Source organism: Acartia tonsa, chromosome 8 (assembly GCF_053477335.1).
Source record: "Acartia tonsa isolate MP-2025a chromosome 8, ASM5347733v1, whole genome shotgun sequence".
Taxonomy (NCBI): domain Eukaryota; kingdom Metazoa; phylum Arthropoda; class Copepoda; order Calanoida; family Acartiidae; genus Acartia; species Acartia tonsa.
In genome coordinates this window covers 41,854,163-41,869,084 of record NC_137267.1, presented here as the reverse complement: position 1 = coordinate 41,869,084, position 14,922 = coordinate 41,854,163, and the positions used below count along the sequence as shown (strand labels likewise).

Here is a 14,922-nt window from a genome sequence, read left to right as displayed (position 1 = left end):
TATATAGTTAATTGTGCTCCTTTATGATGGGAATGTTGTCAAAAAATTTCAGCTCTCTATCTTTTATAGGAGCCGAGAAAATCACGTTTCCTCCAATTCATTAATTACGGACGGACGGACAGACGGACGGACGGACAGACGGACAGACGGACGGACGGACGGACGGACGGACGGACGGACGGACGGACATTGTGAATTATAGAGTAGTTTCGCTACTAAAAAAGTAAGTAGATTGGTAATGCCACGAAATATATCATTTTTATTTAGCAAATATGTGTTTTTCTCAGCAGTTTTTAAATAGATTGTTGAAAATTTTTCGGTAACATATTTCTTTATTATACAACTGTTATGCTTGATTCATTCTTCCGTTTTGGTTTACTGTGATATTATTTTATATTAATTTTTCAACTTTTACTATTAATATTCATTGTAATTTTCAATAAAACAGTTGTCATCCTTATTTTTATTTTAAACTTGAAAGTACTCTTAAATTAAATCTTAATAAAATAATATACATTTTTACAGAACAATTCATTGACATGTTACAATATAAAAGAATGCATTTTGTCTGTCTCTAAAATCTTGTTTTAGTATTAGAAAATCTTTTATATAAAGCAAATTATGTGTTAAATTCAAATATTGTATAAAACTATCTATATCCTAAAATATGAAGTAGCAAGTTTTCTTTTTGTCCCAAGTGTCATGGGGTTGTTTTAGGCTATTTCCTTGACCTACCCAGTCCTTCGTTTTAAATTTATTTCAACAATAAATGGATAAGGTGGTTCATGCTTGCTAGGCACTTTGTGGGAAAGCACAATCAGCCCTTGAATAATTATCAAAAATGTATTTTTTTGTTTCCAACTACCCCAAATGGCAAAGATTCTTTACATCTGCTGGCAAATTGCTTTTTGGTAGGGACTTGGCAGTGTTTATATTTCTGACGCTATTAGCTTATTTCAAAGACCAAATATAAAATCGGGACAGGGTCCCTGCCCCGAGGGGAAAATTACATTGGGCTAATGTCCCCTCTACCATTATACTTTAATTTTAGATCTGAGCTGGATCTTTAAATCATTTTAGTGGTGAGCCAGATCGGGGTGCGCCGAATTTCAGCCAATCACAGCGCAGCATTTCATAAAATGCTATGATCTCATTGGTGGAAAGTTGGCTAACCCCGATCTGGCTCACCGCTAAAATAATTTAAAGATCCAGCTCTGAACACGTAGAGACTATGGCTTTCAATCAATCAATTCTCGTTCACTGACAGACGTACAAAAGGACATAATCATAATGGGCAGCCAGGTTATCTTCAAAATTGTGCTTTATAACAAAGTACCTATTAAGCATAGAGCCCCACACCCCCACCCCCCCCACCCCCCCAACTCATATTGAAATAAAATTGAAATACGGGAGGACAGTTTCTTTATTCTATACAATTGCATAAACCCTACAGGGTTTCTAACCCTGCGGTGCCCTAATCCTGTGGGGCTACCAAGTTTCCAAATGCATATATAACCAAACCTAACCTACAATCAAGTAGTAAACAACCCCTCCCCCCCTCCCTATATTTAATTTATTTCAAAAATAAGTAGAAAAGTTTTTTAGTGTTCAAGAGACAATGTTTGGGAATTGATAAGTGTTCTTTAGAGCATAACATTTTAACTACACAATATGAGTGGAAACTGCAAAGAAAACAATGATGACAACATTAATAAAAGGCGAAGCAATAATAGTTATTTCTTTCATCGTATTATAAACCGCTTAAACAATTAAGATTAAAACTAGTTTTTTTAGCCCCGAGGTGCCGGAGGCACCGGCTAAAAAAACTGGTTTTAATCTTTTGATTTTACATTTTTATATTCGTAGAAAGCTGGATAAAATACGATGCTAGACATAGTTTTTTCGTATGGATGAGAACCGGTTCCTATCCACCGGATTCGAATGAATACGAGAAAAAGCATTACAGATTCACCGATAGACCATGTAACTTAAAGATAGACTACTCATTAATCAGTCAAGTAAACTGTATTTCCCATGACCGACAGATCAACGAGCAAAGTAAACTGTGTAATAAATGTACATAGTTAGGGAAATCTTTCCAAGAAATCAGTTATTTATCTTGAAAAGCGGCCAAGTAAATCTAACCTTCCACATAGCATTATATATAGTATGGATTGCTGGACGGATGAACGTACAGACAACGTGAGTTATAGAGTAGCTTCGCTTTTAAAAAGATTAACAGACAGATTTTCCAGAATTTTAGCAAAAGTGTACTATACATTTCAAGGATGCCATGGATGATCAAAGAGGGAGGGGAACTGTAAATTACAATGGTACCCAAAGTTTTATTATCTTATTCGTTGATTTTGGGTACTTTTTTTGAATTTTGCTTAGTTAGTTCCAAACAAGTAGAGACAAAACTTTTCAACGAATAATTCAAATATACGAAAAGGGTAATTTTGTTTATCATCATTTGGATTGTATATAAATTTATCGTCTATTGTCTTATCTCTGCATAATATAGATTTTTCTAAAAGTTCCAACAAACAGCAATAATGATTACAGTATGACTGGGGTAAAATTGTCGTCAATTTAGGTTGCTATTTCCCCTGTCATTAAGTGGTCAGTTCAATCATTTAGTAGGAGAGGAGGGGATGGGGTAAAAGAGTTGATGGGAATAGCAATATCATATAAAGACAAATTATACTTTATCCAATTAAGATCCAATAATAATAAATCCATTGACTTATACAACAATGTGCTAATATAACACCGAAATTAGTAGGGAGGAAAAATCAATCTTTCATTGTCCTATACCTGTATCCCTGATCTAAGCTGTAGTCAACTGGAACATGAACTAGGTAAAGGGAAAAAAGTACAAATCTTGATAAGATTATAAACAAAATTACACCTTTTGTAGATTAAAATATTTAATTGAAAAGTTTGGATACTAATAGTTTGGAACCAACCTAAACAACATTCAATTAAAGTGCTCAAATTTTTTGAGACAATGTAAAGGTTAACATGATTATAAAACATTTTTTTGGTCATGGAAAGAAAACAAAGTCATTCCTAATTAGGACAGAAGTCACTGGAAATTGATCTAAGGAAGGCTACTTATGTCCTTCATCTAACAAAATCTAACTTAAGGGAGGTGACTTATGTCCTTTGTCTGACAAATTCTTACATTAGGAAGGCTGCTTATGTCCTTCATCTTGCAAAACATAGCAAATTCTTGCAAAACATAGCAAATTCTTGCAAAACATAGCAAATTCTTGCAAAACATAGCAAATTCTTGCAAAACATAGCAAATTCTTGGAAAACTTAGCTTTTCTGTCCTTCACATAGGTAATTCTTGCAAAACATAGCAAATTCTTACAAAACATAGCAAATTCTTGCAAAACATAGCAAATTCTGGCAAAACATAGCAAATTCTTGCAAAACATAGCAAATTCTTGGAAAACTTAGCTTTTCTGTCCTTCACATAGCTAATTCTTGCAAAACATAGCAAATTCTTACAAAACATAGCAAATTCTTGCAAAACATAGCAAATTCTTGCAAAACATAGCAAATTCTTGCAAAACATAGCAAATTCTTGGAAAACTTAGCTTTTCTGTCCTTCACATAGCTAATTCTTGCAAAACATAGCAAATTCTTGGAAAACTTAGCTTTTCTGTCCTTCACATAGCTAATTCTTGCAAAACATAGCAAATTCTTACAAAACATAGCAAATTCTTGCAAAACATAGCAAATTCTTGCAAGACATAGCAAATTCTTGGAAAACTTAGCTTTTCTGTCCTTCACATAGCTAATTCTTGCAAAACATAGCAAATTCTTACAAAACATAGCAAATTCTTGCAAAAAATAGCAATTTCTTACAAAACATAGCAAATTCTTGCAAAACATAGCAAATTCTTACAAAACATAGCAAATTCTTGGAAAACTTAGCTTTTCTGTCCTTCACATAGCTAATTCTTGCAAAACATAGCAAATTCTTACAAAACATAGCAAATTCTTGCAAAACATTGCAAATTCTTACAAAACATAGCAAATTCTTGCAAAACATAGCAAATTCTTACAAAACATAGCAAATTCTTGCAAAACATAGCAAATTCTTACAAAACATAGCAAAATCTTGCAAAACATAGCAAATTCTTACAAAACATAGCAAATTCTTGCAAAACATTGCAAATACTTACAAAACATAGCAAATTCTTGCAAAACATAGCAAATTCTTGGAAAACTTAGCTTTTCTGTCCTTCACATAGCTAATTCTTGCAAAACATAGCAAATTCTTACAAAACATAGCAAATTCTTGCAAAACATAGCAAATTCTTGCAAAACATAGCAAATTCTTACAAAACATAGCAAATTCTTGGAAAACTTAGCTTTTCTGTCCTTCACATAGCTAATTCTTGCAAAACATAGCAAATTCTTACAAAACATAGCAAATTCTTGCAAAACATAGCAAATTCTTGCAAAACATAGCAAATTATTGCAAAACATAGCAAATTCTTGCAATAAGGGTTCCAAACTCAAAAACGAATTTTCAGCGCAATCCGACCACCGGTTCTTGAGATATGGTGACCTGGTGTCCTTGGTACCGACTGTAAGATTTGGGAAATGGTTCGAATCCTTAGTAAATTTGGCTAAGTCCAAAAATATTTTGACACTTAGTCAAATTTTTAAAGAAAAAATACCCAGGTGACACCAAGCGTACCTACTGAGAGGACACCAGGTCAAAAATATTCTAAGTGTCAAAAATTTTTTTAACTTAGCCAAATTTACTAAGGATTCAAACCATTTCCCAAATCTTACCATCGGTACCAAGGACACCAGGTCACCGTATCTCAAGAACCGGTGGTCGGATCGCGCTGAAAATTCGTTTTTGAGTTTCGGACCCTCATAGCAAGAATTTGCTATGTTTTGCAAGAATTTGCTATGTTTTGTAAGAATTTGCTATGTTTTGTAATAATTTGCTATGTTTTGCAAGAATTTGCTATTTTTTGTAAGAATTTGCTATGTTTTGCAAGAATTAGCTATGTGAAGGACAGAAAAGCTAAGTTTTCCAAGAATTTGCTATGTTTTGTAAGAATTTGCTATGTTTTGCAAGAATTTGCTATGTTTTGTAAGAATTTGCTATGTTTTGCAAGAATTTGCTATGTTTTGTAAGAATTTGCTATGTTTTGCTAGAATTTGCTATGTGAAGGACAGAAAAGCTAAGTTTTCCAAGAATTTGCTATATTTTGCAAGAATTTGCTATATTTTGTAAGAATTTGCAATGTTTTGCAAGAATTTGCTATACTTTGTAAGAATTTGCAATGTTTTGCAAGAATTTGCTATGTTTTGTAAGAATTTGCTATGTTTTGCAAGAATTAGCTATGTGAAGGACAGAAAAGCTAAGTTTTCCAAGAATTTGCTATATTTTGTAAGAATTTGCAATGTTTTGCAAGAATTTGCTATGTTTTGTAAGAATTTGCAATGTTTTGCAAGAATTTGCTATGTTTTGTAAGAATTTGCTATGTTTTGCAAGAATTTGCTATGTTTTGCAAGAATTTGCTATGTTTTGTAAGAATTTGCTATGTTTTGCAAGAATTAGCTATGTGAAGGACAGAAAAGCTAAGTTTTCCAAGAATTTGCTATGTTTTGTAAGAATTTGCTATGTTTTGCAAGAATTTGCTATGTTTTGTAAGAATTTGCTATGTTTTGCAAGAATTTGCTATGTTTTGTAAGAATTTGCTATTTTTTGCAAGAATTTGCTATGTTTTGCAAGAATTAGCTATGTGAAGGACAGAAAAGCTAAGTTTTCCAAGAATTTGCTATGTTTTGTAAGAATTTGCTATGTTTTGCAAGAATTTGCTATGTTTTGTAAGAAATTGCTATGTTTTGCAAGAATTTGCTATAGTTTGTAAGAATTTGCAATGTTTTGTAAGAATTTGCAATGTTTTGCAAGAATTTGCTATGTTTTGTAAGAATTTGCTATGTTTTGCAAGAACCTGCTATGTTTTGTAAGAATTTACTATGTTTTGCAAGAATTTGCTATGTTTTGCAAGAATTTGCTAAGTTTTGCAAGAATTTGCTATGTTTTGCAAGAATTTGCTATGTTTTGCAAGAATTTGCTATGTTTTGCAAGAATTTGCTATGTTTTGCAAGAATTAGCTATGTGAAGGACAGAAAAGCTAAGTTTTCCAATATTTTGCTATGTGATGGACCAAAAACCAATTTTATGCAAGATTTTGCTATGTGAAGGATCAAAAAGCTAGGTTTTGTGAGGTGAAGGAAGGCTACTTATGTCCTCAATCTTGCAAAATCTTTGTTCAGGGAGGCATGTTATGCCCTTCATCTAACAAATTCTCACTTAAGGAAGGCTACTTATGTCCTTCCTAGGAAGGTGACTTCTGTCCTAATTTAGGAATGGCTTTGTTTTCTTTCCATAATCCATTTTTTGTCTCCGGGGGGGGGGGGGGTGCTCTATGAGAGAAAGCACCTTAATATTTGAATAAGAATTTTTAAGAAATGTACTATTTATGTTACTATTTTGTCCTACAACTGTTAATATATCTTTCAGTCACATGAGTTAAATATGTCTTTACAACTTTAACAAGGATGACAACATCCATTAAAGCAAGTCCTTTCTCTGTTCGAAAAATAAGAATAATAACATGTTTACAATGATCTAAAGGGATAAGACAATGGCCGACAAATTGATGTACATCCCCAATGATAATAAACAAATTTACCCCTTCTGTAGATTACAATAAATGGTGAAACGTTTGAACACTCTATGTTATGAACCAACAAATCAAATTTCAATAAAAGTCAACAAAGAAGTTAAGCCAACAAAAACATTATTGTAGTACTTTGGGGACTAGTATAATAAACAGCCCAATGTCACCCTCCTCCCTGCCATGTTTTACATGAGCTTTTTGATCTTAATTTGAGAGTTGCTACGCTTAATAGATTTTAACTTAATAAAAATTAGGAATATTTTAAAATCATAGGACATTTCAAACATGTCAAAATTAACTATTGCAGCTATCCGTTACGGCGGAAGCAATACCATTATTGAAAGGGGTAAGCCAGGCATTATGGAAAATTTCTGAAATTTTTACGCATAAATACATATTTAGGAAAGGGTTTAGGTATAAGGAAATGTAAATAATCTGATAAATAAAAAGTGCCAAAAATATAGACAAATTTTTTTTTTAAAATTACATCATAGTGGCCTACCATTAGTCAATTTAAATGTATACTGGTTTGCCATTGGTAATTTAGTCTGAGTATTTGCCTATCATTAGTCATTTGTATTGTAAAGCGTCGTTTATTACAGGTACAATAAAGAGCTTCATATGGTCTAGTTAAATAATATTAATGCTTTGATAATTTTTTTATTTATATAAAAAAAGATTGAATTGAAGAATATAAGACAATATTAAAGCTAGATTTTTTCAGCCGTATTACTAATTCATATATACTGCTGAACTATTCATATAATAAGGGGAAAATGAAATTCTGCATATAAGCAGTTATATCAAGTAAAATTTCTACTAATATCAATTATTGTCTACAAAAGCATGATATATATATAAGAAGACTGGGGAGGGGGGAGGGTGACTTTTACTTGAAAAATCGAAGCTGATCTACAACTAAATCTGTCAGTGTGCCCGTTACTTTGTTTTATTATTTACATGAGATAAAAATACAATTTACCAAAATAGCATTATTTTGATATTTTCTGTTATTTTCAAGTACATAAAATAAAGTTTTGTAAATCTATAGTTATATCAAATGAATTACAATATACATTATACATGTTGGCTATATAACAAATTTTGTACCTTATTTATGCAAAATAAAATATATGATCTGTCTAATCTGTTGAAAATATTAAAATCTTTGGACGTTTCTATTAAATTAGTATTAAGAAAAGTTTCGGACGTTGCAAAAATTGCGGAACTTTGAAGCCAATTTTTACCCCGAAATTTAAATTTGACTGGGATAGGTTAATAGTAAATAAAACTAAACAAGTGGCCAAGACAGACACACATACATTCTATCACTTTGTCATATAGACATCAAACTACTAGATAGCAAAACGTTAATACTTATTTATCGCATCGTATTACAAATAAAATAAAAAAATATGAGATTAAAACCCAAACTGTTAAAAAAGTTATGATACAAAATAAGAAATTCCAAGTTACCTACATTATTAAATAGATGAAACCTTATATATAAAGATTCATTATCAACCTTTCGTCCTAATATTAGATATTATTTCAATTATTTGTATATTTTCATGAATTTAATATCTGTTCAAAGTTCATTAACTCAACGTGTATATTAGGTTCAAACTTCAAAGTTCATTTTGCAGTATTTCTTTTGAAGAACAAGGTTGACAACATCCATAAAAGCGAAGCTCTAAATCAGAAAGGAAGGACAAACGAACAATAACTCTTGTAGAGTGTCAGATCTTAATAAGCAGAATATTAATTTGTAAATCTAAACAAAATTGTACATACATTTTTAAATATGTACAAGATACTGTAAAAGATTATTATTTCATTTTTAGGATTCATTTATAAAGATGCTTAGCTTATTTAGCTTATAATATTGTTTCTTGTAGTCCTAAGAAACATAGTTCCAAAAATCAGATGAATAGAATAATTATATCATACAGAAATTTTTTTTAATGTGTTTTAAATGGACATACGGACTTTCTGGTAACGATTATAGAGTTGCTTTGCCTACTAAATCGTACCTTACTGTTTAAGAAATTATCATGTAAAGTTTGAAATCGATAGGACACTTTATAACATGTCTAATTAAACGTAAAAGGCTATCCTTACGGACGAACCAACCCTAATTATAGAAACTTTACTTTTTAAAAAAGATGAGAACATTTATCTATAATACAAAGTAGAATGATGTCTGTCCGTCTGTCTGTCCGTCCGTCCGTCCCTTAAGATCTCGGTAACCACTAATACGATCGGATTCTACTCTTCAGGGAATAAACCTACTGGTCCTGTGGTGGTTTTAGGCTATTTTCTTGGAGGTGTTACACCCCCAACCCCTTAAAAAACATAAAAAATCTTCCCCAATTTTTTAAAAAAAAATTTGCTGAAGATTTCCTTGGTCCTTTTAGGAATTTCGCCTTAATTTTTTTTGGATCACCTCTTGGGGCGAAGCTGCTTGTAAGTAATAAAGCACGAAAAATTATGGATGGGCTAGACAAAAATACAAATAGCGGATGTTCAAGAGAGAATAATAGAATAGGAAATATTGATCCATTAAGCATGAAATATATGTGGCATTACCAACAGACCGACGGACAAAGCACGTTAATTTCTAGCACCGACTGACTGACGAGTTAATTATAGATTAGCTTCACTACTAAATATATATTATTTTCTTTAATTCAAATAATTACAGTATATAACACTAGTGGCTTCGCCCCTAACCTCTAGGGACTTTGCCAAAGAAATTTTTAAAAGAATTGTTATTTGTCATTGAAGGTAGCCAACCAATATCATAATGTAGTTATTTATACAACTCCGGGAACCAGTGTAATTGACAGTCCCCTACCTCCCTGGTTTTAAAAGTACAATTTTAAATCAAGTTTTTTTATGACATATAAACATGTATTATATATCAAAAAAGTACATTAAGCGCATGATTAGCGCAGCCACTAAACAATTTTGAGTTTTAATTTCAAAACAAAAACATTAGGTATATCAGATAAATCACTCTAATTATAAAAGGTAATTAAATGAAAGAAATTATATTTAAGAAAGGACATAAAAAAAACCTGACAGATGTACAGACGGAGGGACACCTGTTTTGGAGTATCATTATAAACTACTAAAAAACTACAAAAAAATGTTTCGACACTATGCAAAGTATATAAAGATAAACAAAAATTATGTTTATTTATTTCTAGTAGTATCGTTGTTTAAGTTTTCTATTTTTCAGTAATGGACTGACAGATGGACATACGGACGGGCCCTTGTTTGGGAATATCTAAACTACTAAAAAACATAGTAAATGTGTACAGTTTCGAAACTATGCAAAGTATATAAAGATAAACAACAAAAAAAATTTCATTTTTTCCAGTAGTATCGTTGTTTAACATTTCAGTTTTCTATTTTTCAGTAATGGACTGACAGGTAGACAGACGGACGGGCCCTTTTTTGGGAATATCTAAACTACTAAAAAACATAGAAAATGTGTACAGTTTCGAAACTACTATGCAAAGTATATAAAGATAAACAAAAAAATTTTTTTTTCAGTTAAGTATAGTTGTTATTCATCATTTAAGAAGCGAAGCAATTAAATAATAGAAATATCCGTCTGACTGTCTAAAACATTCTATGTGAAACTTAATTTTCTTGGCTCCTATTTAAGATAGACGTCCGATTTTCTATACAAATGAGCAACAAGTATTCCATTGGTCTGTCTGACTGTCATACTTTTTAAGAAACAAAAGATATAAAATATGAGTTGGAAATATAAATATTATCAGCTAGTGGCGAAACCACCTGAAGTTTTTAGTAGCGAAGCTACTCTATAATTCACTTTGTCCGTCCGTCCGTCCGTCCGTCAGTCAGTCCGTCAGTCCGTAACGCTATGGGGGAAATGGGATTTACTCAGCTCCTATAAAAGATAGAATGCTGAAATTTTTTGACAACATTCCCATTATTAAGGAGCACAATTGACTATAAAACATCATTTGCGGTCGGACCGATTTTTAGCAGGTTTTAGGCTATTTTTATATTTTTCACATTTTTGTTCATATCTTCACTGTTTATGGTCCGATTTTAAAAATTTTTTCAGTTACAGATATCAAAATGAAATTTCCTGTCGTTTAAAGAAATAATCATGAAGGCCAGACTGCCTCTTTAGCAGGTTTTAGGCTATTTTTATATTTTTCACATTTTTCTCCATATCTTTAGTGTATGGTCCGATTTTCAAAATTTTTTCAGTTACAGATATCAAAATGAAATTTCCTGTCGTTTAAAGAAATAATCATGAAGGCCAGACTGCCTTTTCAGCAGGTTTTAGGCTGTTTTTTTTTATATTTTTAACATTTTTCTCCATATCTTCAGTGTTTATAGTCCGATTTTCAAAATTTTTTAAGTTGTAGATCATCGTCATCATACAAAATAAAACAAGGTTTCATATTTATTTTATCCAATAAATCTATTCTTAATTTTAGTAAAAACCTTTTAAATCTACCTGTACGTATTCCCATCTACGATTTTTTGTGCTTCGCTACTTATGGATGTTGTCATCCTTGTTTTAATTATAGCCACAGTTTAGCCGGGAGGGAGGGAACATTAGACTGTAAATTATCAACATGTTTTAAAAAAAAAACCTATAAAACTCTTTAATTAAAACTTGATTGATTGAATCAAACTATTTATGTCCAAACTTTTTAGCAATTCGTTTTAATCATCAAAAGGAGCAGTTTTGTTTACCATCATTTGAAATGTTCATTAATTTTTCATTCATTGTCTTATCCCTTAGGATCCCTGCTTATTTATTTAAAATATATCTAAAAAATATAGTTTTTAGTTTTAGTTTTAATCAAGAGAAGGAGTAGTTTTGTTTTTCATTATTGGAAATATACAATGTACATTTGTAGTCCATTGTCTTATTCCTTACCATCCCTGCATATTTATTTAAAATATATATGCTATCTAAAACTTGAAAGATAATCTAGAAATCTATATTTCCTTTGTACTGTTGGTTAAAGGTCAGTTTGAGGAATACAGGGACAGTTCAATAGAAAATGTTTTCTCGTATTCATTCGAATCCGGTGGATAGGAACCGGTTCTTATCCATACGAAAAAACTATGTCTAGCATCGTATTATATCCAGCTTTCTACGAATATAAAAATGTACAATCATAAGATTAAAACCAGTTTATTTAGCCGGTGCCTTCGGCACCTCGGGGCTAAAAAAACTAGTTTTAATCTTATAATTTTACAATCTATATCCGCGGAAAGCCGTTTATAATACGATGCGAGAAATAACTATTACATCACTCATTAACCCAGGGAGGCAGGGGACATTGGTCTGTTTATTACACTAGTCCCCAAGCTTCATTTTTTCATTTTACCCCCCCCCCCCCATTTAAAATTTACCCCTACCCTGGGGGTGCCGTAGGCACCCCAAATCATTTAGGAGGGTGTATTTACCCCCCCAAACAATTTTGGGGGGGTAAATACCCCCCCCCAAAATAGAAAATCTCTAATTTCTAATACTAAATTTTTGATAAAATTTAAATTACCCCCCCCAAAAATTTTACCCCGGGGGTAAATTTTTGGGGGGGGGGTAAACAAATTTTACCCCTGCCAACAGATTTCAGGGGGGGTAATTACCCCCCCCAAGCAAATTTTACCCCCGGGGTAAAAATTTTGGAGGGGTAAAAAAAATTTGCGGCGCGCTTCGCGCGCCATTTTACCCCCCCCCAAAACCGAATTACCCCCCCCTTAAAAAAATTTTACCCCCCCCAAAATAAAAAGCTTGGACGCCCCTGCCAAGCTTTATTCAAACGATTTCTAATTCGTTGGTTCAACAACTTTGGAAACTTTTATTGAATTTTGACTGGTTGGTTGATTAAGTTAAGGGTCCAAACGTTTCACAAACTAATTGTAATCTACAAAAGGGGTAATTTTGTATGGGACATTGGGCTGTTTATTACACTAGTCCCAGGGGCGTCCAAGCTTTTTTATTTTGGGGGGGGGGGGTAAAATTTTGTTAAGGGATGGTAATTTGCTTTTGGGGGTAAAATGGCAAATTTTTTTTACCCCCCAAAATTTTTACCCCGGGGGTAAAATTTGCTTGGGGGGGTTATTTACCCCCCGTGAAATCTGTTGGCAGGGGTAAATTTTGTTTACCCCCCGAAAATTTACCCCCGGGGTAAAATTTTTTGGGGGGTAATTTGATAATGTATTAATATTTAGTACCTATTAAAATTTTTATTTGTTATGGATTTTTTATTTTGGGGGGTGGAGTATTTCCCCCCCCTAAAATTGTTTGGGGGGGGGGGTAAAAACCCCCTCCTAAATGGTCCCAAGGTAGGGGTAAATTTTAAATGGGAGGGGTAAAATGAAAAATATTTTTTTGGGGGGGGGTAAACACCCGATTACCCCCTCCCTTGGACGTCTATGACTAGTCCCCAAAGTTTTATACAAACGATTCTAATTCGTAAACTTTTATTGAATTTTGACTGGTTGTTTGATTAAGTTGAGGGTCCAAACGTTTTACTAACTAATTGTAATCTATGAAGGGGTAATTTTGTATAGCAACATTGGGGATGTACTTCAATTTATCGGCCACTGTCTTATCCCTTCCGATCCCTGCATTAACCAAACAAAGAGCATATATTTATTTGAGTAGCTAGCTGAAAACTATTGAAGGGGAGGGGGGGGGGGGAGGATTAATTTACCTTCCTTTCATAAATTCGTGTAAACCATTTATAAATATTTTATGTAAACGTTGAAAGTTATGTAATCTTGATAAATTATGAAAGTCATGAAATCATTTATACATCTATTATTTTATTTTTTCTAATCTTCGAAACAGGCTAATATCTACTGAATTAGAACCAGTTCTCAACAATACTGAAAAATTCTGTATAGCATCGTTTCATAGACAATTTTCCACGAATATTAAAATAAAAATCAGAAAATCAATACCCGGGCATTCGGCCCCTCGGATCTAACAAATCTAACAAATATTACGATGCGATGAATAACAAGCTAGAGGGGGGGAGGGGCTTAATTAGCCCCCACCACCCCAATCTATTATTGTTCAAATTGGGGCCCGATCTGTAAGGGTTAACAATATAATGTTCCCTCCTATAAATTAATCTGACATTATATCATAAATTTTTAAAACGTTTACTTCACATTCTTTTTTATTATACTGGTATATAAAAACATTGTCGCCCATTCGTTGGCTTGGTAACCTTGGGTACTATTTTTATATCTTCATTGGTTTATTGGTGGCAGTGGCGTACTCAGGAATTTTCAAGGAAAGGAGGGAGGCAACTCTTCCCAATTACAATTCTTAAAGGGTGTTATCGACCCCCCCCCCCCCCCTCCCAACTTCAAACCCCTCGTGAACGTTCCTGTCTTTAAATAATTTAAACTCATTTGATAATAGTTGTTTCTCGCATCGTATTATAAACAGCTTTCCGCAGATATAATAGATTGCACAGTTATAAGAATTAAACCAGTTTTATATTCGTAGAAAGCTGGATATAATACGATGCTAGACATAGTTTTTTTTCGTATGGATGAGAACCGGTTCTTATCCACCGGATTCGAATGAATACGAGAATAAAAATTCTTACCTAATCTTGACTTTTGTAATAAGTTAGTTGGACCCTTAGCTACAGTGTACATTTTTATATTCAATTCTAGCCGCAAAGCTATGTATAAATTCACTCTTGTTGTATGTATATATATTCCCTTAGCTCACAGCCCTGTCAATGGAAGGACGTATTAGTTGTAACTGCAGCCGGAATGTTCTGATGCTTGTGACATGTCGGACTGTCGGAGCAGGGACAGCGTTGCCAACTTTTAATTAAATACATAATGCTTATTTAAAAAATATGAATACAGGTAGAGATTTTTTATCTGAAGAAAAACTTGCTAGTAGTTATTAACTATGATATAATGTGAAATAAATTGTACAACAATTATTTTGTCGATGTTTTTCCACAAAAAAATAACTAGAGGATATACCTCTAGCCTTAAGGGGCTGAGCTTTATAAGAAAATAATATTTTGTTTTTAGAAAAGGAGAGAAAAATCGTTTTGTAAACTTCCAAAAACCTTTTTTGTTGGCCAAACTAATTTTATCTTAAATGCTGATTATTAAACTTTTAATGCAGAATATTAATTTGTGTGCT

General features: G+C 32.6%; 1 protein-coding gene across 1 annotated transcript in view; it reads right to left on the bottom strand.

The window, feature by feature from the left end:
• Positions 1–14,542, bottom strand: part of LOC145326981 (uncharacterized) — a 29,727-nt gene extending 15,185 nt beyond the window's left edge. Inside the window, exon 1 of the mRNA XM_080170449.1 lies at positions 14,363–14,542. Within this exon, the coding sequence (XP_080026575.1) occupies positions 14,363–14,414 (52 nt within the window). The 5' untranslated portion in view covers positions 14,415–14,542. The remainder of the gene's footprint in view (positions 1–14,362) is intronic.
• Between the last annotated feature and the right edge of the window lie 380 nt (positions 14,543–14,922).